The sequence below is a fragment of the Euleptes europaea genome, chromosome 1 (genome assembly GCF_029931775.1).
Source record: "Euleptes europaea isolate rEulEur1 chromosome 1, rEulEur1.hap1, whole genome shotgun sequence".
Classification (NCBI taxonomy): Eukaryota; Metazoa; Chordata; class Lepidosauria; order Squamata; family Sphaerodactylidae; genus Euleptes; species Euleptes europaea.
Genome location: NC_079312.1, coordinates 159,335,939 through 159,361,487, shown reverse-complemented (window position 1 = coordinate 159,361,487; position 25,549 = coordinate 159,335,939). Strand labels below are relative to the sequence as shown.

Genomic DNA, 25,549 nt, shown 5'->3' with positions numbered 1-25,549 from the left:
TATTAATGAACAGGTTATTTTCTGTTAAAGTAGGCATTATTTCACAAAATTCCTCAGCCTACAAGTTATACGAGGGATTCTCTAAGCAGAAAAGCAGCACTTGTGGAGACTTCCAGCTAGTTCTGGGATCAGAACAAGGGAGATTCCAATAGTTAAGAACAGTCAGGGTATTAAAATCCTTTGTAATCATCAGTCACTGAGATTGTTACATGCATAACAGATGTACAGATTTCTTCATGCATTCCATGCTTAGTGTAAAAATATGCTAAGACCTCCACATCCCTCCACCCCTCAACACAGCAGACCCATTCATCTGTCCAGAGATGTCACTAATCAATTTTATTTGGAAAAAAAATCAAATTACAGAACAGTTTGTGGGAATTTTGTTCCAAAATTTCCAACTGCCATTTTTTTTAACCAAGAGATACAATTGCCTTAAAATTCCAAATAAAGATACAAAATTAAATAAACCTCCAGCAATTCTTAGTGGTTTATAAACTGGTTAAGGTGGCTGAACTCAGCCTTCCCTTTACGGAAGGGCAATAAGAAAATGTATTACTTATAAATGCTAAAATGTTCCTTGTCAGGAACAAGGTATCCTTATCTCTCCCCCACCCTCCCCCTTTCTCTTACGTTTTCATGGTTAACAAGTGGGGAGCCATTTCAAACTAAACTTGGCAGTTAATTGCAGGTCTTGTGCATGATCCTCCATGCTCGCCATTCCCATGCGATTCACTCTGCTCAACACATTCCCCATTTTACCTCCCAAACTCAGCACTGAAAGCAACCCTTACAAAAGAACAAGAGAAATTAGAAATTAAAATAGAAAGTTTACAAAGAGTGATGGAAAAGTAGTTCAGAAAAAAGATTCTTTTTTACTTTCTTTCAGTGGCTTTAAACTTTGGTAGTAACTATATGTTTTTTGTTTTGTTTTATAATATTTCACTCCAGATATATTGGTCAACAAGGATTTGGCCTGCCAGAGCACACAGGCGCTCCACCTCCATATAGGGCAGCTTTACAGGCATACATCTTTCCATTCGGCTACAATAAGTGCCTTTACAGGACCTGATTTGGAATAAGATAGAAAAAAACCCACACAATCATATACAATTCAGCTGGACAATTTAAAAAGACATACTATAGAAAAGAGATTCCCACAAATGGAGTCTATTCCAGGTCCAACCACTTCTGTAGCACTGCATTCATTCATGTAGAAAAGCTGTATAGAGGGAATTCCTCTAAAAAATCCTACTTTATACAACGTTAGGGCAGCGACGTTTCATTACTTGGAAAGCAAGTGCATGCAGGACAAGTGAAAGCAAAGGATCAGCTCCCTTGTGATTTTCAGGAAGCTTCAACCAAGAGCTGGTAGGCTCTTGTTGGTATCAGTTTTATTGCCTTTGGGTCTTGGGAAGGGTTTTCCAAGGAAAGCACCACATCATTTGCACTAGGATGATAACCAAAAGCCAGCAAGCCACACAAATGGATTAAAAAGAAATGAAAACGTCAGTAGACACAAAGTGAGACTGCCTAACAGAAAGAATGAGCATATAGCAATTTTGTGCCAACGTTATAAACACAAATGAGGGTTAAAAACAAGTGGGGGGGGGGGCAAGGGAGAATTTCCAAAGATTTTAAGCTGGGAAAAATGACTGAAGTTCAAAATAGAAAGGAGGCGTGCAAGTTATACTAACTGCCAGTAATACAATTCTAAACCCAAGATGGATTTTTACCAGTTTAAAAAGTTGTGGAGAAAGGTGTCTAAAGATTTTTTCAGATGAATCAAAGTACAAAGTACTTGTACAAAAAAAAACAGAAGAAGAAGAAGAAGGGGACGTGAAAGAGCCAGAGGAAAGCTCACTCTTGCCCAAAACTGCATTCATTCACCTCTAATGAGCACTAGTATCAAATGTTAGAAAGATTGGATATAGACTAGTTTTTACTCCTGATTTTATTATGTCATACTTTTAAAAGTATTCTGAAGTGGCCAAGAGACTCCTCCCTCAGTGGCTAAGTCAGTCACAGCTGGGTGCACTCTGTGGGAAGTCCAGGCTGTTTGTCATTTGGTCCTATGAGACAAACAACCATTAAGGGATATTTGTTTCTCTTGTTTTTGGGTAGGGGCATGTGAGAGAAAGTATCAGGTGCTAGGCAAAGGAAGTCCGAGTCAGTCACCAGTTTCATTCTCTTCTGCTGTTTCTCCTGTTGTGGCGTTCTCAGCATTCTTAGAGGCCTACAGAAATAAAGGAAGTCAGTAAACTTACTTAGGTGTCTGAAACTGGTTAAACACTTTAGCACGTAGGTAAAAGTATAACTTGTGGAACATCTGACCCTGTTTAGCCCCAGCTCAAAAAAACTGTTGAGCTATTAATAGTTTCAAAAATAGGACATTATCTCATGGCATCCTAAACCTACTCCAGGATCAGAAAGTTAAACTGGATTTTTCCTTTTATGCCTGCTAGCCTTTGCAGATCAGCATCTGTTAAAAGTTTCACCTGGATAACCACCCAAAATCATGAGGTAGTTTCTTAAAAAAAAAAAATCATGAGGTAGTTTCTTAAAAAAATACATTTTAAGCAGTGAAAGAGGACAACCGAAGACTATCCTTCTCTGGTGACATAAAACAGATAAATGGGAGACTCTTGAAAAAAAATAAGCAAATGCTATTGTCACATACATGTTAAAAAGAAAATCCGGTATCTGGAATTCATGGAGTACAAATAACATTTGTTCAAAGTTAAAATGTGACATGATATTTGATCTTGGGGGGGGACTAAGGTTGACAATACCCTAATAAATAACAAGCTAAACTAGAAATCAGTGATTTGAACAAGTCCCACCCATTGGAGAAGGAGGTCAGAATTCAGGTGAAATTTAAGTATGCCAGCTCTGCTAGTTTATTGATTGGTTTTAGTTGCTTCTGAAAAGTGGAAGATCAACTACCTTAAAAATCATGACATGACTGCTATATAAAATAATTTAAAACATGGCAGGTGGTATACTATACCAACAGCCTGATTTTCTGAAAGGCAGACCCTTTTTAGCCCCAACTCAAAAAAACTGTTAAGCTATTAATAGTTTCAGAAAAAGGCATCCTAATGGCATCCTACTCCAGGATCAGAAAGTTCAATTGGATTTTTCCTTGCAGATCAGCATCTGTTAAAAGTTTCACCTGGATATAAAGGTAAAGGTCCCCTATGCAAGCACCGGGTCATTCCTGACCCATGGGGTGACATCACATCCTGACATTTCCAAGGCAGACTTTGTTTGTGGGGTGGTTTGCCAGTGCCTTCCCCAGTCATCTTCCCTTTACCCCCAGCAAGCTGGGTACTCATTTCACCGACCTCGGAAGGATGGAAGGCTGAGTCAACCTTGAGCCGGCTACCTGATAACTCCACCCAAAATCGTGAGGTAGTTATTTTGGAGCAAGACTCCAAAATCTAAAAGTGTTACATCTTCTCCATTTGGCCCACTAACAACATATCAAGCGACAGCATTCATCTATCCTACGCATTAAATGATCTTGTTCTAGAAGCTATTTGGATCAATTAAGGATTCTATAGCACATTCATAATGCTTTAAAGCCCATATCCAAAAATCACATCCTGTTTAGGGAGACTGAAGGCATGAATAATAATAATTTAGGTTCTGACTTCAAAAGACATGCGTGATTGCCTCACACCCCACATCCAAATTACCTTCTTTTTCTTCTTTTTCTGGGCCTTACGGCTTGCTGAGCTCTGTAAGAGTGCCTGAAAGAGAAGAAAAACATCAAGAACTAAGACATACCTAGAATGCAGTTTGACTGCCAGCTATTAAAAAACACAGCCTGTCCTAGATGCTTGGCGCATACTGGGAATTACACTTGGCCTCACACAGAGCTGAGTTATGGATTTTTAGAGCCAGCTACTTCAATTTTCACCTATTTGTAGAAAATAACTTGACAGGGGAACCTCACAGTTTCTGTACAGTGCTGTCCACAACCCAGTTATAAAACTGCATAACCTAAAAACCCAAAAGGTTGCTTACTTATAACTTATGCTCTTTGAGTGGCCATCTGTGCAATCATACATAGGATCTGCAACCAGTTTTTCTTTGTGATCTCTGCAGTCCCGCCTATGGTTGATCAGCAAGCTGACCCACCTCAATCAGAGGCATACCTCTGAAAAAGGAGAACAATGCAGAAAGGACAATGCAGAAAGTGTTCTGGTAGAGTGAGGCAGAAATTATGCTATGGGATCCCTCCGGATGGTATCTCAGTAGGCACTTTGGAACCCTTTCTAAAACCATTATAGCATCAGAAATTCTTGGTACGGTGTAAAAGAAAATACAGGGCTTATCACACATTTGAATTAACGGTTCATTGTCCATCGTCTTGGGGGCAAGGGAAGAAAACTGGTAGCACAATATCCTGCAACCAGAGAACCAGTTAAATACCCCACAAAGGGACGGGTGTATGTTGAACTGGAGGATGCAATTGTATGAGCCCCTCTGACCATGAAGCTGGGAAACTATGAGAACCTGTTAACTTGAATGTGGAAGGCAGAAACTGCAGATAGCTGGTCTGAGGAGAAGAGACACTGAATTGCAGGTGAAGAATGTATGTCAACACCTCTGACACAAGGATTGTGTTGGGGAAAGTGTTACTGAGCAACTGAAGCACATAAGTGTTTTCATTTTGCTGCACTATGGATGGTTCCTCCACACTGTCAGCTCCAACGTAACAGGACTGTGATGGAGGGTCTTAAGTCACCCGCAACATGATCTGGCAAAAGCTCTCTCAGCAGATCAGAGTAAGAAAAATCAAGGAAACAAAGTCTTTGATCGATCTGATGCTCAAGTAGATAGATGGATAATTGGATGCAACATGCAGGAGTTGCTGGCTGTGTCTAACATGACATTAGTGGTGGTAACACAGCTGCTGGTGGTAAATCAGGGGATAGAAAAGAGGGAGCCCAGACTGGGACTCTTTCCACAGAGTGTGGTGTGGTAGAGAGAGAAGATAAAGGGTAGGTAAACTGTACTACATGTCCTGGCAGAACTGACAAGGCAATCCGGACTTCAAGACAGAGCGCTGGAATCTAGCTTTGCAATCATCACATTGGCACCAATGCCATTATCATGCCACGAATAAGAGGGTAACGTAACATCTAAATGGGTGAGATCCGTTGGTACCAAAGAGAGAATTGTACCCATATGTCTCAATGTAACTGCAGAATGATCCTCTATCTTCCTTTAAGCTAGAGTGGAGACTGTAAGTTACTTCTATCAATGATCTGCTGAATCTTTGTGGGGTTAATGATATGGGCATGAGAACAAAATAATGCCTTCTATTTCACTATCTGAAAAATGCCATAGAAGGTTCATCAATGAGGTTGGTTCAGCCATTCTCAAGGTTAACAAAGACGGATTCTGAAGCAGGGCCATAAGCCTGAAAAAGCAATTTCTTCAAGACTGCCTGGTGAATTTAACACAGTGGGAGCAGGAATCAGCTTCATGGCTTTCCCCTAAAACACAGAGGATGTGGCCGCTGAAGATTGGCAGTTTCTCCTCGGCAATTGCAGCACTTGCTAAAACTGGGATATTTTCCTTTTGCCCCAAAGACTGGGGGGGAGGTTGAAGTATTAGTAGCTAATTATAAAGAAGAACACAATTTTAAGAACAGGGAGGAGAATGAAGGATAAGAAAGGAAACTCCTGAAGGCTAAAGAAGAGCAAACTAAGAAAAAATTTTTAGAACCATCATACCCCCTATACTGCAATCCCACATGAAATCTGGGAATCGCATTATAAATCACTATATTTTTCCATAGACCCTGAGACATCATTAAGGATAGACCCAACTATGCCAGCCAACTAACGGAATGGCCACCGGTTTCAGCTTCAGAAATTGAAAAACTTATAGGCACTTTAAAACCAGGGAAAGCACCGGGCTACGACCTGATTCCCCCAGATCTAATTAAAAATAATGAGGAGTGGTGGACTCCGATACTAGCCAAACTTTTCACCCACACTGATAGATCAGGAAGACTTCCTAAAGGTTGGGAGATTGCAGTAGTAGTGCCATTACACAAAAAAGGGCCAATCAACGAACCCCCAAAATTACAGGCCAATCAGCGTCCTTAGCACGGTTGGTAAACTCTATGCAAGGCATCTTTTTTGGAAGTTAAGTCTCTGGTTGGAAGAAACAAATCTTCTAATAGAAGAACAGGGCGGTTTTAGAGAAGGCCGGTCCACAATGGACCATTGTGTTCTGCTTGACCATCTAATAGCTTTAGAACCATCAGTCAGAAAAGAACTGCTGTCCTGTCCCTTGAAGCATGCCCAGGGGGATAGTACCCCTCGCCGGGGTAAATTCTTGGGTTAGTACACTGAGTTGCCATCTGTGCCAGTGCAGAACACAATGGTGGGACTGCATTAGACACCTCTAGGAATTACTTGCCTGACAGAGATAAATGCTGCTACTACCAGAATGTACACATAATGCCTTTAAAATTACTGTTGGCTTGATTTCAGAACTACTTCTTTAAATTAATTCAGATTGTTCTTACAGGTCATTACAATTTTCAGCTGAAGAAAAATCTTCGCTACCTCTGTAGGTTAAGATTTTTGCTACAGGAAGGAACAGCAAACAGCTTGAACTTGACATAGTCTGATTAAGTTACTTCAAGCGAGTTTTTTTTTAAAAAAAATAGAAAGCTGTTCTCAATGTGAGAGGTGTATGCATGCGTTTGCCAGAGGCCAGGCCTTCCCCCAGCATCTATTGACTGAGCCAAACAACAGGAATACAGCTACATCAATTCCTTTGCCCATCCAATGTTATACATGGAGCTATTTGTACACTCAGTGTTTTTCCTAGCAGAACCCTGTTTTCAATAATATTTTCCTGCTTCTATAGGGGCCAACCTCCAAACACTTTAGAACATATCTTGGGCCCAAAACATGGCATGGCTCTTTCTGATCTGCTTCCACAGGCTTAGAAGACAAACAACCATGGGAAGAAACTATTTTAATTGCATTTTAATAATGGGGAAAGGATGCATAAAAGTTCTCATCACACTGACCTTCAGGTCTGCATCTTGCACCTCAAATTCGGATTTGTAGAGTTCGGGCTCAAAAGGGCCACTGGTTAGCCTCATGGGACCATTGGGCATTAAAAGCACCGTAAACTTAAACTGGGCAACAAACTCTCCTGGAATGATCAGCACCACATAAACATATTAGGCAAACTGATATAGAGAGACATGGGCAAACACACTCATGAAAAGAAACAGCACACAAAGTAAAACTGCTTTGCTTCTGACATGTCTGCTCCAAGAGGGAACACCCAGATACAGGAGCATGCCCTGCACCTCAGCTTTTCAAGTGATGAAGACGCTGCTATCCTTCTTTATCTTGTTTCAGCCCATCTAAATGTTTTGAGGTAGCATAACTGCACAGGCTCGCATCCAATGAGAAGTAAGCTACACATGTTCTCCTGCATCACTGCAAATTAAAGCTGGCTGGTAGCCATCAAGCCTGCCACTGTCAGCTGAACTGCACGCTCTCCTTCTCTGACACTGCACTAAGCTTCAGAGGAACTCCAGAGTTTTATTTACTACACTTATATCCCACCTTTCTCCCCAAAAGGGACACAAAGTGGCTTACATCTTTCACCTCAGCTCCATTTTATCCTCACAACAACCCTGTGAAGTAGGCTGGTGTGTGCAACTGGCCCAAGATCACCCAGCAAGCTTCCATGGCAGAGTGGGGATTTGAACCTGGGTCTCCCAGATCCTAGTCAAACACTCTAACCATTATACCACAATGCCTAGTCTTGCTGCTTCTAACCATTACACCACAGTGCCTAGTCTTGCTGCTTCCAAGTGTGGGATCAGAGATGAGCCCATCTCACGCTGTGCCTGCTACATTCAAAGATACTCTCACCACTAGCTACTGGACCACTGAGTTCTCAGCTGCACAGCTAACTATTATGTTGTATATGCATGCAATATAGTATTTTGTGCAGGCATTTGTACGTTCACTTAAAATATAAAGACAAACATGCACAGCAATTATGTATATCACGACTGGATTTTTTAAAAAAAAGAATGTACATTATTTTGTACTTAAAAAGCAGGATCAAAATATTGGGTTAATTATTATTATTAGGACACATTCTGTTCTGAAATTCAATCAGTTAAGAGCTCCTGTAACCAAAGAATATAATGAGCCAATTAGAAAGTGTTTTCATGTATTAATGCTTCCCTCTAATGGCAAAATAGCACTCAGAAACTAGTTCCTGGAGCTAGACACTGCTCTGATGTTCAGTCACAGGGGCTTACCTTCCTTCTCATAGAGGACATTAAAAGGCTGGAGCAGCTCATGTTTGGCGCATTCTACTACCCCCATCCTGGCCTTCTTTTCATCTTCAAATGCCCTGCATGGAACACAACAAGAGATTCAGAACCAGACATTATACAATCTAGGCTTTTCAATGTCGTCAAGTAGCTCACTAGCCCATTACAATGTAAGAGTGGAAGAGTCTTATCACAGGTGTGCATATTTTGTGCAGGTGCAGAAAACATGGCATAGGTTGTGGCACAACCCTCAGCCCCCAGCTTCCTGGCCATCTCAGTTTTTTCTCTTTCTCATGACTGGAAATGTGGCTTGAATGTGTACAACGTCAAAAGGATCGATGGATACAATTTCCAGTGGTCGAGGAATAAGGTTTGTTCAGGCCCCACCCACCTAGAATTATACAAAATAACCAATAAGTGGGTATGCATAATATGTACTATTTATCAACTTGGCACAAAACTGTGACTTGCTCAACTCATAGTATATGCAGAACTGCTTATTACTTATAATGAAGGGTCATAGTTTAAGGTTTAAGCTAAGAACAGCCAGGCTATCTGAAACATCCCCTTTCCCTTAAAACACACACAACACTGCAATGGTAAGAACGCATTAAGTAAACAGTCCTACCAACAAGTGTATAAGAGCTCAGAGAGCAACTAAATTAGAAGAAAAGGGGAGAATACCTGAGAGTGAATGGCATAGCATCAAATCGTCTCTCCACCTCGCTGAAAAAGGCACGGGAAGTTTTCATTTTCAAGCCATACTGCTTGGAAGGGTCCCTTTTGTAAATTGTGGTTCTCTGCCCAGCATCTTTGGCCTAAAGACATACAATTATTTATTTTATTTACTTGCGTCATTTATAGTCCTCCTTTCTCCTTTGAACTCAAGGTAGATTACACAGAGTGAGTCAAGATGATGGGGTATTCAATAAACAACATTAGGGATGTAGAACCAATCAGAAATCTAAAAGCAGAACTGAAGCAAAGCACAAGTCTTAACATGACACATTAAATTATACAAAAATACATAGTAGGATCCTAGTTTTCAGTAAGCTAAACACAGTAGTATAGACCACAGTCCCTAATAATTTATCTAAGTAACTTTGTGAATCATTTAGTACAGTGCAACTTCATTGCCTGCATAGAAAAGCTCTCTTGAATAATTCAGTTTTGTATAGTTTGAGGTAAGCCAGGAGAGTGGGAGACTTCCTGACCCCCTCAGGCAGGCCATCCCACAAGGTGGGGACTACAGCGTAGAAGGCATGTGTATGGGCAGTTATCGATTTTGCCCATTTATGGTTAAGCTCAAGACCTTTGGTCAAAGGAGCTAGTAAATAAATGGAAATGGAATGGATTTTGCCCATTTGCAGGTCTGCACCAGCAGAAGACCTTGCTGAGATGAGCAAAGCTGTTGTGACGGTGCGTAGGAGGAAAGGTGGTCTTGCAGATACGAGGGGGGTCCAAGACTATGAAGGGCTTTGTATGTGACAGCCAAAACCTTGAACTGAGCCAGGCAACTGATGAGCAGCCAGTGAAGTGACTGTAGAATGGGGAGTAATACGCATGCTCCTCCTAGCTTCTGAAAATAGCCAAGTTGTGGCATTCTGCACCAACTGGGAGTTTCCAAACTGATTTTGAGGGGAGACCAATGCACAGTGCACTGAAGTAGTCTAATCTGGATGTCACCATGGCATGGCTCCAGGTGGCCAGATCAGCCACATCAAGGTAAGAGGCCATCTTACAGCCTAGACTGAATTGGGAGAAAGTCTTTTTTTGCAGCTGCATTAACTTAACTACAAGCCATTTACCACCATTTCAAGGTTCTCACACAAATGGAGGTCATGCAGCAACAGGGGGAAGTTCACTACCCCTCACCAGAAAGTTTTGGCACTCAATCAGCTACAAAATCATTTTGGCTTTGTAGTCTCTCAGAACAAAAGTGGTTTATCCAAGTCATCACAAAAAGTGACCTCAGGAAGGTAACGTGCCCACCGTGGGTTCAGATGAGATCGCACACCTTGCAAGCCGCATGTTTACAGAACCACTACAAAGAAAGCGCACTTACTTTTCCTTCCCCAGTGCTGATGAGAACATCGATGGCATAAACTTCATGGACCTCAAACTCTGCTTTTTCATGGTCCTTCCTAGACAGGAACAAGTACAGAGAAATGAAGCAGAAATCCACGTCTACCGGGAAGCTGTATGGGAGCCTACATGAAGCTAGCTAATTCAGACTCATGGCTTCCATTTCACCTTTGTAACAGATTTTTGCCCCCATCATACCATGTCAGGAACACAAAACTGCATATCATTCTTACTTCTCTCTATTCAGCCTGGCAGCAATGCCAAACAAGAGACACATACCTTTGCTGGTCTGAGGGGTTCTGGATGATGGTCTTCTCGCCATCTATCACATGTTGCTTTAGCTGGTGTGACAGCATCCCTGCCAAGATAAAGACATCTATTAGCACTTGCCCCACAAAAGGCGAAAGAGTGATGTGTTGCTGACATTCCACGATTTTGTAGTTTGTAAAAGAAAAACACTAAAAACATTTAATTTTTTTTTTAAAAAAAACACCTTTGTCCATTGCCAAATGGTTCAACCATAAGCAGAAAGAAATCACAGCATCAAGACTATTTGAATAATGAGGGGAAGGGGGATATTACAACAATTGAGCACCTTAAAGAACTTCAGGGTCTTATTTAGACTTCGCAGTGGCCTAGAATGCAATTCAAATCCTTCTGAAGGCCAAATTCTACATTTTTATTAACTCCGAACAGAAATATTACCATATGAACTTTGGGAGTGTGCGGTGTCATTTTTTAAAACTCAGTACTTTTTAGGTGGCTCTATTAACCTCTTTTGTTTTGCACTCAGTAGTACTCTCGTCAATTTCTGCATTAACACCAGCCCCTGCACTCTCATCACTGTTTTGTTATCTGAAGCCTCATTTCTTACTCCTTTCCTTCCTTCAATCCTTTCTTTCTTTTGTGTGTGCTTGGTGTCTTCACCCCTTCTACCTTTTCCCCCACTCCTTGCTGAACTTAGCAAAATCACATAAGGGATCTACAGTGCAGTCCTAAGCAGAATTATAATCATCTAAATGCATTGAAGTCAGTGGACTCAGAAGGGTGCTTAGGATCGCTCTGTAATTCTCCAGCAGTTCACATTAAGGGCCTACGCACATAATACAGGGCACTGTGGATTAGCTACTGAATGTATGCTTGATAGGCAGTTTCAGGTAAGCTCCGATACATGCCATAATTTAGTGGCATTTAACCTTTTTGACATGGGACCCACTTCTAAACTTATTGTACATTTCAGGATTCACTTTGTAAAGTGCAACTTTCCCCCTCCTCAACTGAACAAGTTTTTTATTTTTTTCATGCATAATATTTATAAATATACAGCATTACGACTGAACAACAGGCTGTATTTCAGGGCCATTAAGACTTACGCAGAGGCAAACCCAAATTTGTCATCAAGCTTCCCAGAGCCTCCTATCTCAGCTCACCCTCTCCCTCCTTTCCTTGCAATCCACTTTCAGGGCCTGCCACAGTTTAATGACTCTTTGCTCAATCACAGCATTAAAAAAACCTTATATATGCATCTAAAAATGTAATGTGTGAATCAGCTCTGAGAATCTCATTCACAAAAAAAAGCTGTGTAGCAGAGGAATAGTTTAAGAGGCTAACCCCCAACTCCACTGCATGCCTCTTAATCCAAGGAGAGGAGAAGCAGCAGAGAACATAATGCAGCCATTCTCCCACTCCCACTGTTGACAGGCCTGTAGGAGCCGCATATATTTCCTCAGAGATATGAATGGATTGCAATTAACAGTTGTTTGGAATTCCCCAAGATTCAGAAAATGACTAGTAGAAAAAGGGCCTGAAAGCAGCGAATCAGATTTAAAACTGAAGGGACCTTTCTTAAAATCTAACCGAGTCTCAGATTCAGAGTCTAACAGTTCTGTTCAAGGATGCCTCGCAATCAGTGTCACGACACAAGATGTTCTTGAATGACACTAGAGACACTCAACTTGATTGGAGCCAGTTTCCCCAGCTATCTACTCTCCTTCCCATACCACCCTCCAAGATACAGTCTAGTTCTGCGCACTGTCGAACATCCCTTCTGCTCTGCGGCAGGTTTCCATTTTAAGATACAACCCCAGAAAAGCCATTTCTCATCTGCCCTCCAAATCACAAACCAGGAGTGAGAAATCAATACCTCTCTACTTAAAAGAGGGCAACTACTCATGCAGCAAAAAAAAAAAAAGTCTGATGCAGAAAGAAAAGAGCCCTGTTTAGTCTTATAAACTGAGCTCTTATTCTGCTGCCAGAGATGGGATGACTATGGCACTTGTATGTTTCCAAAACACTAGCTGCTTAGATTCCCTCGACAGCATAAGCAGCCACCTCTTCACTGTACTGTTCCTTTCTACAGAAAGGAAAACATCAAGTCTAAGAAAGCATCACGCTGGTACAATAGCTTAGCCTTGAAACCAATTCTTTGCAGTGAGCTGACAGGGTTTCTAATGAACTTACATATGACAGTTTGACTGGAGGCTAAGCACATTATAGTGAGACATTCACATCACTGAAGGAGCATATTTCTTTTACGTTGACATCACCACTACAGAATGGATGCCAAGATACATTCCCATGATCCCTTTTCAACACACATCTCCTCCTTGGGCTTGTTCAGTTGAACTGATCCACAAGGTAACTTACTGCTCTTCAGAGCCACAGCTAGGAAGGAAAAGGATTCACTGTACCACTATGCCTTATCTATTGCAGCTTCTAGCAAAGGTTAGCAAAGCATTTTATAAATATCTCCAAATCCAAACTGGGATCCCCATATTGAACCATTTACCCTGCTATCCGGATGGGCAGGTTCCAAGCAAAGACATTTTGTGCTATGATAAAAAAAAAGCATCATAAGAACTCAAAAGGGGATGAGCTGGAAAAAGGATGTAAAGCACACCAAAAACAGTTTGGGCATCTAAAGTTAATAAGCTGTCAATCTCAGTTAACACTTCCAATAATTCAAGCTGCATAGGTCAAGGATCACTGCTTATGATTAACGCTCTTCTATTTCTGCTTGGTGTCACTTCATTCTTCAGTCAGCCAAACCCTACCTTCAATTGGTGTGCAGTTAAATGAATGAGCTATCTTGTTCCAGGCATCTGTCACTTGTGAGTTCTGTTGAAAGGGACAAAATGCAGGTATTTAACTTGAGCATATTCTACAGTGAAAACAAACACTATTTTAATGGATTTCATATCAGTTATTATGGAGAACCAAAATAGTCATGTATTCTTCCCCTCCCCAACAATAAATATTAAGGCTGCAACAAAAAGTTATTCTTTATTACATGTACTCTAATACGTAATGAAAAGCAACATAGGAAATAGCTCTAGGAGATAGCATAGCATGGCACAGTGATTAAGAGTGGTGGACTCTAATCTGGTGAACTGGGTTTGATTCCCCACTCCAACATATGAATCCTTCTGGGTGACCTTGGGCTAGTCATAGTTCTCTCTGAACTCTCTCAGCCTCACCTACCTCACAAGGTGCCTGTTGTGGAGAGAGGAAGGGAAGGCGATTGTAAGCCGGTTTGAGGCTCCTTAAAGGTAGAGAAAATTGGAGTATAAAACCCAACTCTTCTTCCTCTCTTTTCATATGGAGCAGCAGAAGACTAGACAGAAATCAATTGCCACTGAAATTCAAGAGAGGCCGCAGCTTCAATGGCAGACCATCTGCTTGGCATGCAGAAAATCCCAGGTTCAATCCTTGGTATCTCTAGGTAGAACGACCTTGTAGAAGGTGATGTGAATGAACCTGGAGAGGTGCTGCCAGTCTGAGTAGACAATACTGACCTTGATGGACCAATGGTTTGATTCACTATGAGGCAGCTTCATGTGAAATTTTTATATAAGCTTGACAAGTGAGGTGCAGATTAATGAAATCAATGGCAGAAAGAGACAGTAAACACAGAAATTCCACTTTTCACACAGCAGCTATTAAAAATGCTGTCTCATATTAGAATAAATTAGGGAACAAGGCTGGATTTATCAAATGTGTGAAAGCAGAACTTGTGGCTAGTGTTAAAATTCCAGGAGGGAATACGTGCTTAGTTGCCAGTGATCAAGATAACTAATTTTCAACATCTTTCTACAAACCTGAGAAAAGCATCAAGTTCACAGAGAAATGTGAAATCTTTAAAAGAAAAAAAAACACTGGGGGGTTAACACCCACACACACACACATAATAGAAGCAGCACCTGTAACCGTAAGAAACATCTGTGCTCTGTGGATCTTGCAAAGCAACCACATTAGTACTGGCAACCTTCAAGCCTTGGTTTCTGTCAATAAAAGGAAGGGGCAAGGCCCTTTCTTTGACTGTTTTGGCCTTTGGGGAAATAATCATTGGAGCCAGGCCTGGCAGCAACCACCTGATGAATTGATACTATAGGAGCTTCATGACTCAAGCAGGCCCAGCAGCTCACTATTGTTCAACAGTAGCCACCACAAAAGAGCCAGAATGGTAGTGGTTAGTTTCAGACTAGGATCTGGGAGACTCAGGTTCAAATCCCCACTATACTATTGAAACTTGCTGGGTGGCCTTGGGACACAAACACACTCAGTCTAACCCACCCCACAAGGCTGTTGTGAAGACAAAATGAAGAGAATGATCTAAGCTACTTTGGGCCCACATTGCGGAGAAAGGCGGAGTATAAATATAATAAGTAACAAATAGAGCTGAAGATGGGGGCAAATAAAAGGTAGGCTAGTGAGAAGGAAAGAAGCAGGGAAAGGTGAGTATATGAGGTTTGCTAGGAAGAGAGAAAAAATGTGTGAGGGGTACACAGAGGATAGTGACCCCCCCCCAAGTACCCACCATGCAATTGGGATCAGACTGTCAGCCAGCACCACGCAAGTCGGCCACAATTTTCCCAGGTAGAGGCTGTCAGGGTAAAGGAAGGAGGGAAAGCTGAAGACAGAGGATGGGCAGATAAAGGTAGGCTGCCTGGTGGGTGGGAAGGATAGAAGGAAGCAAAAAAGGGGAGAGGCTAGTAGGGCTTTTAAGCCACAGAAACAGGCAATAATGGGGGAGAGGGAAATGAAAGGTCTTGTGGGTCTTCCGCTTTTTTACACTACTCTTGAAGAAACAAACTAAATTTAATGGCAGTGCTGTGCTCTCAACAGCTACCATCTTTCCACAAGCAAGGTTCCATTACTGCTTGGGTAACTAAAGCCTTTTATACAATAAAAGTCATAGCAGAAAACTCCAATGGAAGGCTGCACTCACCCCAGAGTGCTTTCTTAGTCCAGCCACCCACAGATTCCCCACATAATTTAATTGCTCCTCACAGAGCAAAAATATGTATGTTTCTACATTCAGAACAAGATGCTCATGGTTCTTGCCTACCTCCAGCAACCTGATGAAAAAATATACATGTAAAGACTAGCCATCCACTCTCACCTGGTTTCCAGGCTTGACCAAGCGCAAAGCAGCTTCAGCACAGAGGTGAGCGGCTTTGATGACATCAGCTTTGCGACCTGTCACTGGAGTTTCCTGAAAGATTGGGAGGAAATTAGCCATTAATATCTATGCATTCACAGTTAGGAGGGGGAAAAATGTCCTAAAAAGCCTCTGCATTGACCAATTTGGGACAGAGTCCAGAACAACAAGGCCACAATGAGCTAAATCATCTTGTGCCATGGATTTCAATGAAATGGTTTAGCTAGTTTTCAAGCCTTTTCTTCTGAAGTCAACGGGACTTAAAAGGACTTAATTCTGGCTGGATTATACATCAAGTGTTTGGCCTTACTTTTAACTGAAAGGGGATATAAAAGACATTCCAACAGCCATGGGCCATTCTTTTGTCCTAAGTGCTCAATTAGCACCAGCCATGGTTGTTGAAGCCCAGTAGCCAAGTAGGAGAAATAGCAATCCATTCTGTCATTTATCAGCCCCAGATTGTGCAAGATACTGGGCAGACTCAAAAAACAAAATCAGCTCCCAGATACCACCTGAGTACATCCACAAAAACAATACCTAGAATTATTCTTAAATTTTGCTTACTTGACAACTTTGGACAAATTTAATGGGCATGCCACTTATACATTAATGGAGAGAATCCACTGAAGTGACTGATTGGTAGGGCTATCTACCATTCTTGGCAATATTATGGCTGTTAATATCAATAAATGCAGTCATTTGCTGATATGGAAATGGAAAATGTATCCAGGAAAAACATCCTCAGCCCTAAGTAACATACAAGAACTCTTCTGCAGAAAACAACCTTAAATGGATCCGAGAATTTGGCAAATCCAAACTGGGAGTCATTATTTAAGTGCCCAGAAGAGTGTTAACTTATTCACAGCAGCTTGACAGAAGTTTGATTTAGAACATGTTGTTTGCTCACATTTACCAATAAATATGTGATATTTTTCAAAAATATTTAAATGATTCAAACGCACAAGAGCCAGTATCTCAGGCATTTAATAAAATATCCAAACTCCGTTCCTGCATTAAGTAGTTTTAAAAGATTTGTATATCTTTTTTTAAGGTAGTTGTTTAAGACTTCAATGTTTCTTACACAGCTCCCTCAGCAATTACTCACTGTGATTTGTGCTGCCAAGAGTCATTCTTACTGGTTCTATTCAAGCATGCAGATTACATGAACACCGTTTATGGGCCCAGCCCTAACTTGAAAGCAGCGTATGCATGTGATTTATTTTCAAAGAGATACACAGGTTTACCTTCGAAGCATCGATGACAAAACTATGTGCTACGTTTGCTATGAAGCCATCAACATGAACTCCTAGGTCACTGCAATGCAATGCAAAAAAAAAAGGAAAACCAGGTTTAAGCCTTGTACAGGAACAAGAAAGTCTGTTTAACACCTCATTTTTAAAATGCTTTGCTTACAAGCCACTTGACTGCAACTAGCCAACCCTATAAATCCACTTTATAGGCTGTGCCCAAGCAAAATTTGTGATATGAAAGCTAAGGGACAATCTCTACTTGGCAACTGGGGCAGTTTTGTATTATTTACTAAGAAAAATCCATAGCATATGGGAGGAAAAAACGACCCCTGTGCAAACAATGTGACTCCTAGCTGTTCAAAGGATTTTGGGAATGCCGCATGCAGGGCTACTGCTGGAGGTGCTCCTCCCTGTGCTGTGTAAGGCACATCTTGACACACCTACTCCTAACTGCACCACCTTCCGTGGCTGCAGAAAACAGCCACTTATTCACCAATAAGGACCACAACAAAAATATGAGTTGGAGAGCTACAGTTAGATGCCACATTTTAGTTTCATATGCTACTAATATTTTCTTTATTTGTTATTTCATTTGATAACGCACCTCCCTGCTGAAGCACTCAAAGGAGCGTTTATATAAAACCAGTATATCAAAAATAGTAAGATAAAACAATTAAAATCAATAAAACCAAATACCAAAACAATTCCTAGACAAGGGAGAGGGAGAAGACAAACAATTAAAAGCGCTTGGTAACAGATGTATAACAGTAGTTCAAATTCAAATCTAAATTCTGGTTAAATAAAGTAACTTCACAGTTTTCTCTCAAAGTCCGCAGGGAAGGATTAGGTGGCTCTCTGGGGTGTCCTGCTGATTAAAAATTTTGTGAAGGAACACTGTCAACTCTCAAGATTTTGTTTCACATATTAGAAATAAAAAGTGCAACAGAATGAATTTGTGGTTTTTGACTGCTACCTTATTTCCATTAATTCAAATGTTTGTGATTACCAATCCAAATTTATTTCAGCAACTTAGAACTTTTTTAAAGTGAGGGCTCCCATTCTTGGCACTAATAAGAACCCTGATGCCTCACAGACTGCACTATATAAAGCTCTCCACACTCTTACAGTAAGACAGTTTAGAGTACACAGCTGCAAGCAAATTTAGCAAGCCAAGAGATAGCCCAAGAAAGGGAACTTAGATGCTTACATTTTGACCAAGTCACCATCTTTGAGGATGTAATCCTGGTCACTCTTCAAAGGGGAGAAGTGACAGACACAGTTATTTACCGATATACTTGTGGGGAAGGCAATACCTATACAAAAAAGGGAGCAGTGGTGAGGTCATAACATTTATACAAGCCCTGTACACTTACCCACACTCACTTCAAATAAAATATGGGTTTCTAAAGCTATTCTCTTTTCCCCTTATTACAAAAGCACCAGTTTAGGCTGGGGGCCCCAAAACCCATAAGTACTTTTAACACTAGATCAGTTGGGCACATGGGAGAGAGCATAACTACCAGTCTGGATTGCTATCTTTTTTTTTCCTGCTGACACTGTGAGTGGTACAAGAACCACTACAGCTGCACCGACCTGTCTTGTAACTTTAGTAGCTTCCCCAGTTTAAAATGAGATGGGTTTGGTCAGTGCTTAGAAGGAGTCACCTAAGGTGTGACTTGAAACATCTAATGGAGTATGAGCCACTTTTCCAGACAGCAATACACTGCCTTTTCAAAGATAATTTAAAAAGAAATCACAATGCTGCTGAAGGAGCCCACCCAGCCTTTTAATAAAAAGGCAAAATTAACTTGATCACTTGAAACTACAGAATGCTGTGTGTCCAGAAAACTGTATGCAGTCATTAGAAACTCTACTTGCACTGGTAAAATATGCTACAGTAATTGAATTCATTACCAGTCTTTAACTACCATGCCTACCAATGGTGCACCATGAAGTTTTATATCTTTGGGAATATTTTAGAGAAATTTATGTAACTTTAATTCAATCCCTCAGCATTGTATAGAGAAGAATTTCACTACTTCTGTAACCAGCATAGCATTTAAAGTAATTTTGACCCTCCTACAGCTCTGCCTCCTTGACTGTAATCCTATCAATCCACGAACTTTGTAAAATGTGAAGCTTTAGGACTTAGCAGTATATTGTTATGCCAAATGAGGTGGCACTCTTTTCAAAAAACTGATACAGATCCAGATGAGCCAACTATCATTGATGACAAGGCTACATTCATGCAAGGTTCCGGCAACAGCCAAGAATACTTGGGACTCCGTTTCTGTTTTCTACTTAGTAGTAAAGAACACACTACAAGACTCTGAATACCAATTTCCTTGTGTCTTCCAAGAGACAGTACGTTTGAGGCCATAGTTGTTTTATACTTACACTCTATTTTGAAATTATAAAGCAGACTTGACTTAGGCTGGGCTTCAATCTAACTTTTAAAAATTATGCAATGTTTCAAAGGGGAAAAAACACAATCTGATGCCCAGCATCAAACCAGGGATATTGGGAACAGAACTAACACAACCTCAGTCTTCCTTTTCCAGGTTTGCAAGATGCTATGAGCCCCAAGAATCACAAGCAATGTTTTCTGTGACTCTTCTTCTAAAGACAAGACTCGCATAAAAGCTCAAGTTTGGCAAAATGACATGCCTTGAGCTCTCTGAAATATAATCCCTCTGCATGAATGGAAGTTGTTACCTCAGTCTGGAATACAAACTAACTAGTATAGCACACTAAAACAACTAGTAAGAGCCCGTGCCAAGTACAATTATGAGAACTAAATAATAGTGATGATTAATGCTATGTAAAGTACTCTAAATATTAAAAATTCAAGTTTTAAAACTGTAAATTACCTTTCTTCATCTCTTTCTCCTTCTTAAAGATTTTGCCGGTCTCTTCCATGATCATGGCATCCCCTTTCTCGCATAAACTGAGGACAGACACTCCTGATTTTGCTGCTTCTACCACGGTACGTAAGACTCCTATGGTTCAACATAAACATTTTTAGTACACTTTACAGTTGTATAAAATTATACTTTATAAAGCATAGAAAATGCAGTTACAGAAGCATTTGATATTGGTGACTAATAAACATTATCAGGACAACAAAATTAATTGAGTTTTAAGAATCTTGTACCTCAGATTTACTGAGTTAGTTTTCAACTACAGGCATAAGAAAGAAGATCGACTTGAAGCGATTCCTGCAATATGAACCACCTGCCTAATATTCTCTCTTTCCCTTCACACATACTGAAGAGTCTATTCAATAAACAAGTCTATGGTAGCTGAAGTTTTCTTCCTATCTGAAGGCCACAGATGTGCATTAACAGAAAGACTGCGATGCTATGCATGCATATGGGAAAGCACATCCTAATGAAATCAGTGGTACTTACTTTAGAGTAAACATGGTGAAGAATGAAGACAACAATCAGCCAGTATAACTGATTTTGAAAATTATAACATATAATAAACTTATCTTGATTAAAGTTCATTGGAACCACAGTTTAATCAGTGTCAACTAGGCTACCACATCTGGAGTTTGTTTCTGCAGTTCTAGGCTGAAGTTCTTCAAAATTAGTACTCGGGTTCCTTCCACTGATTTTAATGTTGTTTAACAAACTGTGCTAACTATCTTTTTAAACTGTACTTGTATTCGTGCCATTCTAGAGTTTAGGAAAAAGAATGTTCTGAATTTACGAAACTCAACAAATCTATTTTTGGATGTGCTATGGCAAATAACAAATATTAGGGTGCTAGAGAAATCAGAAGACATTAAATGCATTCTTTGTTCTATAAACTGTTAAGTTTGTTTAAAGTTGAAATAACCACACAGACTGAAGCTGGGAACACTAGGTAAAATAATAAAGTCTACAAAAGTATTTGAACAAGAAAGATAAGCAGAACTTGGCCATCAACCAGCTGTCAATGCATAGTTGGGGCTTGGTTTCAAGACAGGCTCTATTCCCAGATCAACTGTTTCTTTAATGTACATTTACCCTATAGGTAAACTGGTGACTGTCAAATTGGGATACTTTGACCCGTTTCATCTAGGGATTATGAAACAATTACTTTTTTTAATTCCTGAAATATCTCTTTAAACTGCTTTATCCCATGGGCACTGAGCAAGTTACAGTAGTTTTTCAAAATGGCATCTATCTACAAGGGGAGCAAGATCTAAAAAATCCTAGTCCATCCATTAGAACATCCTTGAATGTCAAATACTATGTCAACACTCATTTTTTTAAAAATTGAAACTCTGAACATGTGAACAATTCAGAGAACCATAGGTCTAACTCTAAGCCCGCAGTGACAAAGTTGACTCCTCCTCCATAAAGTCACATAACTCGCTTCCGAAACTCAGGAAAGTTTCATGACAACTTTAAACTTTTACGCACAACTAAGGGGTTGTCTTACTATAAGCCCCATAAAGTGTGTATTTCACTACTCCTACAACAATCATCTCACTTAAGATAAAAACATAAATGCTGCTACTGTCTGTCTCATGCTGGTCATAGATTAAGCACACTGAAACACCAAGGATTCTGTTTCATCTAATTAAGGTGTCTTCCTTACAACTATGAAAGTGCTTTGTCTGGAAAGCCATCCAAGCCAGAGTTTTTCAGACCTTTTCCTCTGGGCTGAATTTTGATGGGCAGGTGTTAATGTTGAATGTCTACTAGTCATGATGCATACCAATTCTCTCCAGGATCAGAGGAGCATGCCTATTATCTTAGGTGCTGTGGAACACAGGCAGGATGGTGCTGCTGCAGTTGTCTTGTTTGGGGGCTTCCTATAGGCACCTGGTTGGCCACTGTGTGAACAGACTGCTGGACTTGATGGGCCTTGGTCTGATCCAGCAGGGCTTTTCTTACGTTCTTATGTTGAATGAGGTAACATTCATTTGATGTAGTATTGACTTTTAAATACCAGATTATTATTTTCTCCTCTCAGAAATATCCCGTCCAAGTTACTTTATCAGTTGTATGCAAACCTGATTCCATTAACTTAGCAAACAAGATGCAAACTGGGCTACAGATAAAGTAACGCCTGGATCTTCACCAAAATTATACCAAATTAAGGCCATGTAAATATTTTGTTAGTTCTTAATTAGTTCCTAATGGTATCACTTTAACAATTCCACTGAAGTTGGCACAAAAGGAAATAGCAATTAATTCCCATTTCACAGTTTTGCTCCAAGTTCACTATGTGAGTTCATAGTCAGGCCAGGATGGACACCTAAGTTTCCTGCATCTTCTCACCATGAGAAGAAATGATACAAAACCTGTAAACTATCCTGGGATAAATCCCAAACTTTCGTTTCGTTTAAAAATTTAACCCTAAAACAACCTTAGGATTTCTCATTTCTGAAGTCTCCCATTACATCACCCAACTCCAATAAGGGTTATTTTAAGCAAGGCACTAGGCCCGCTTATCTTTAAACAAGATGCATTCTGGTGAAGCTCCCAGTCATCACCGCTGGTAAAGTCAAAATAAATTGAAAACTGTTAAGCCTGATGTAGGCTTTTGTCACCTGATACTGCAAGCCAAGGTTTTTTTTTTCACCGAACCAGTGAGTGTGTTTGCCCACTCTTAGTAACTTCTCAAGCCTGTAAGTCAACTGTGCTATATATATACACACACACACAGGGCTGGTTTTTTTTTTTTCCTTTTGGTTTGCTAAAAGGAAAGCACGTACACACATACATGCACACCACTCAAACACAGGCAAGTAGAGGCTGAACTGTGAAAGAGGATTCCTATTACCCTTTCCCTCTTTTCCCTGCATGTCTAATAATCAACTTCTTACAGTGCAGGGAGGAGTATGTGTGTGTTCTGATTTGTAGCAAGAATTCAGCCTTAAACAAAAGGGGAAACCTGGGAGGAAGCCAGGATGTAGGAAGATAGTGAACGAGAGAGAGCGCCAGCAGCACATGGCAACTCGCAGACCATGTGCCTTACTAGTTCCCGGAGGAATACGGCTCTATTCCCGGGGTGTGTGTGTGGGGGGGGGGGACCCTGCAAAAAACCAACTGCCCCCTCCCCAATATAATAACCAGAGCGAACACGCGTTTAAAAAACAAAAGAAGCGTGCCTAGGAAGGGGTAAGCTCAAGTTGCTACTAAATCCCTTCCTCCAACCCACCCTCCCTAAATCCGTGGCAGGAAGCTACTGATAATGTTAATAAAATATGAGCGTTTAAACTCTTCCTCGGGGGTAAGCTCGTTGGCGGGAGGGAGCGGAGGAGAAAAGAAGTCCGCCATGCGTGGGGTTGCTCTCCCTCTTATGGGAGAAATGGAGCCCCCCCCTCCCCCCCGTGGCCGAGAAACTGGCGCAGGCGGCGGGGAAAGAAAGTAGAGTTTCTTCCCTCCGCGACTGGCACGAACTCACTTCAACCCCCAGGTAGGACCGGGAAGGGCTCCGTTTCTCCCCGCCCCCAGCTCGCCCGGGTCATATTTCATCCATGCCTTTTGCTCCCCAACCCTAAACCACCTCCGCCGCCCCGGCGAAGCTGGATTTCTGAGGCGGACCCCCCCCCCGAAACTTGCACGAGACCTCCCCGCCCCCCCCCAGCGGTCAGCCTACTGCCACCCCCCTCCCCCACCCCCCAGCCGCCGGCAACCTGCCCTCACAGGGCTCTTGCTCAACGGCGGGATAAAGCCCTGACAGGTCGCCTCGTCGCCGCCGCCCCCCCCCCCCCACTCCCGCCCAGGCCCCAGGTTCCGGGCCACACTCACGGTTGGCGATTTCTCCCCCCATCTTGTACTTGTTCACCACCACGTCTTCCGCGATCGTCAGCTCGGCCGCCTCGTCTTCGCCCGACATGGTCAGACCGAGCCGCGCCGCCGCCTCGCTCCAACCCTCCCCCTTGGCCCGCCTGCCTGGGCCGCCGCCGCCGCTCCGCCGCTGCCCCTGCCGCCACCTCCTCCCTGAGAAGACCGACGGCGCGACAGGCTGGAGAACACAGCGAGCGAGCGAGCGCGCGGGCTTTGCGCGCGGCACGCTGGGGGAGCGAGTCAGCCTCCCTCAGCCCGCAGCGAACTACGACTCCCGTCAGGCGCCGCGGAGAGCTCGTCGTGGCGTGAAGTACGACGGGAAAAAAACATGGAGCGGGGAAAGGCACACGTCCCGCGCCTTCTTCACTAGCGACACCTAATGGCCACAGTTGGAATGACAAGCGAACAGGGAGAAAGTAGATTCCTTCGAAGTGTGGTGTTGGCCGAGAGGGTTACGGATACCCTGGACGGCCAAAAAAAAAACAAATCTGTGGGTTCTAGATCAAATCAAGCCTGAACTGACCCTAGAAGCTAAAATGACTAAACTGAGGCTGTCGTACTTTGGGCATATTATGAGAAGACAAGAATCACTAGAAAAGACAGTCATGCTAGGAAAAGTTGAGGGCAGCAGGAAAAGAGGAAGACCCAACAAGAGATGGGATCAACTCTATAAAGCAGGGGTGGGGAGCCTTTTTTCCGCCAGGGGCCGTTTGGATATTTGAAACATTATTCGCGGGCCATTCACCACTTCCGCCCCCAGCCCTCTTGTAGTACAGAGGGAATACGTTTCTCCATGGCCCAGGTGGGAAAAGGTTAACACAGTTTCTTGGGTGGTCCTAGCAGCTCCATAGCTAACAACTCTTCTGCAAGGGGGGGAAAAGGTTCCTTTTCTTGCCAAAACAAACTCACATCAGCCTTGAATAGAGGCTATTCCTGTCTGCGGGAGGGGGCGGATCGCCAGTCTTAAATCCTTCTGAGCTAGAGATCTGCCAGGACCCATGAAGGGCCAGACCAAATGACTTCGCGGGCCTTATACGGCCCCCAGGCCTGACGTTCCCCACCCCTGCTATAAAGGAAGCCACGGCCCTCAATTTGCAAGATCTGAGCAAGGCTGTTAAAGATAGGAAAAGTTGAGGGCAGCAGGAAAAGAGGAAGACCCAACAAGAGATGGATTGACGCTATAAAGGAAGCCACAGCCCTCAATTTGCAAGATCTGACCAAGGCTGTTAAAGATAGGACATTTTGGAGGACATTGATTCATTGGGTCGCCATGAGTCGGAACGACTTGGCGGCACTTAACACACATACACACTGCTCGCCTTTTCTAACCATCAGGCTAGGAAGGCATATTGAATGGAAGTCCCACAGCACGCCACAGACTAAATAAAATAAAAGTCTGATGGCACCTTACAGACGACATTTATTTCTGTAGCATATGAAGATTAAAGTCTAGTTCATGTAGGACATTACCTGTTCTGGGTTTGTTTGGGTTCAGGAGGTTCCGGACCAATATTTTAAATAAGGAATATATTGGAAGGACTGGATCAGCTAGTCATACATTTACACAGGACATAGTCCTCCCTCTAATCTAAAGACCCCCTAAACTTCAACTAGACTGAAAAGAGGGGTTTGATTTTACAGA

The 25,549-nt window shown here is 41.9% G+C and overlaps 1 protein-coding gene across 1 annotated transcript; it reads right to left on the bottom strand.

The window, feature by feature from the left end:
- Positions 1-1,995: 1,995 nt before the first annotated feature.
- PA2G4 (proliferation-associated 2G4) lies at positions 1,996-23,972 on the bottom strand. The gene is made up of 13 exons (XM_056846540.1): positions 23,869-23,972; positions 19,987-20,115; positions 18,324-18,429; positions 17,111-17,180; positions 15,828-15,920; positions 13,480-13,543; positions 10,706-10,784; positions 10,407-10,485; positions 9,026-9,159; positions 8,327-8,421; positions 7,067-7,194; positions 3,702-3,755; positions 1,996-2,236 (listed from the first exon to the last, which is right to left on the bottom strand). Exons 1-13 carry the CDS (start codon positions 23,954-23,956, stop codon positions 2,171-2,173), a joined length of 1,185 nt encoding a protein of 394 aa, XP_056702518.1. The 5' UTR covers positions 23,957-23,972; the 3' UTR covers positions 1,996-2,170.
- Positions 23,973-25,549: the final 1,577 nt, after the last annotated feature.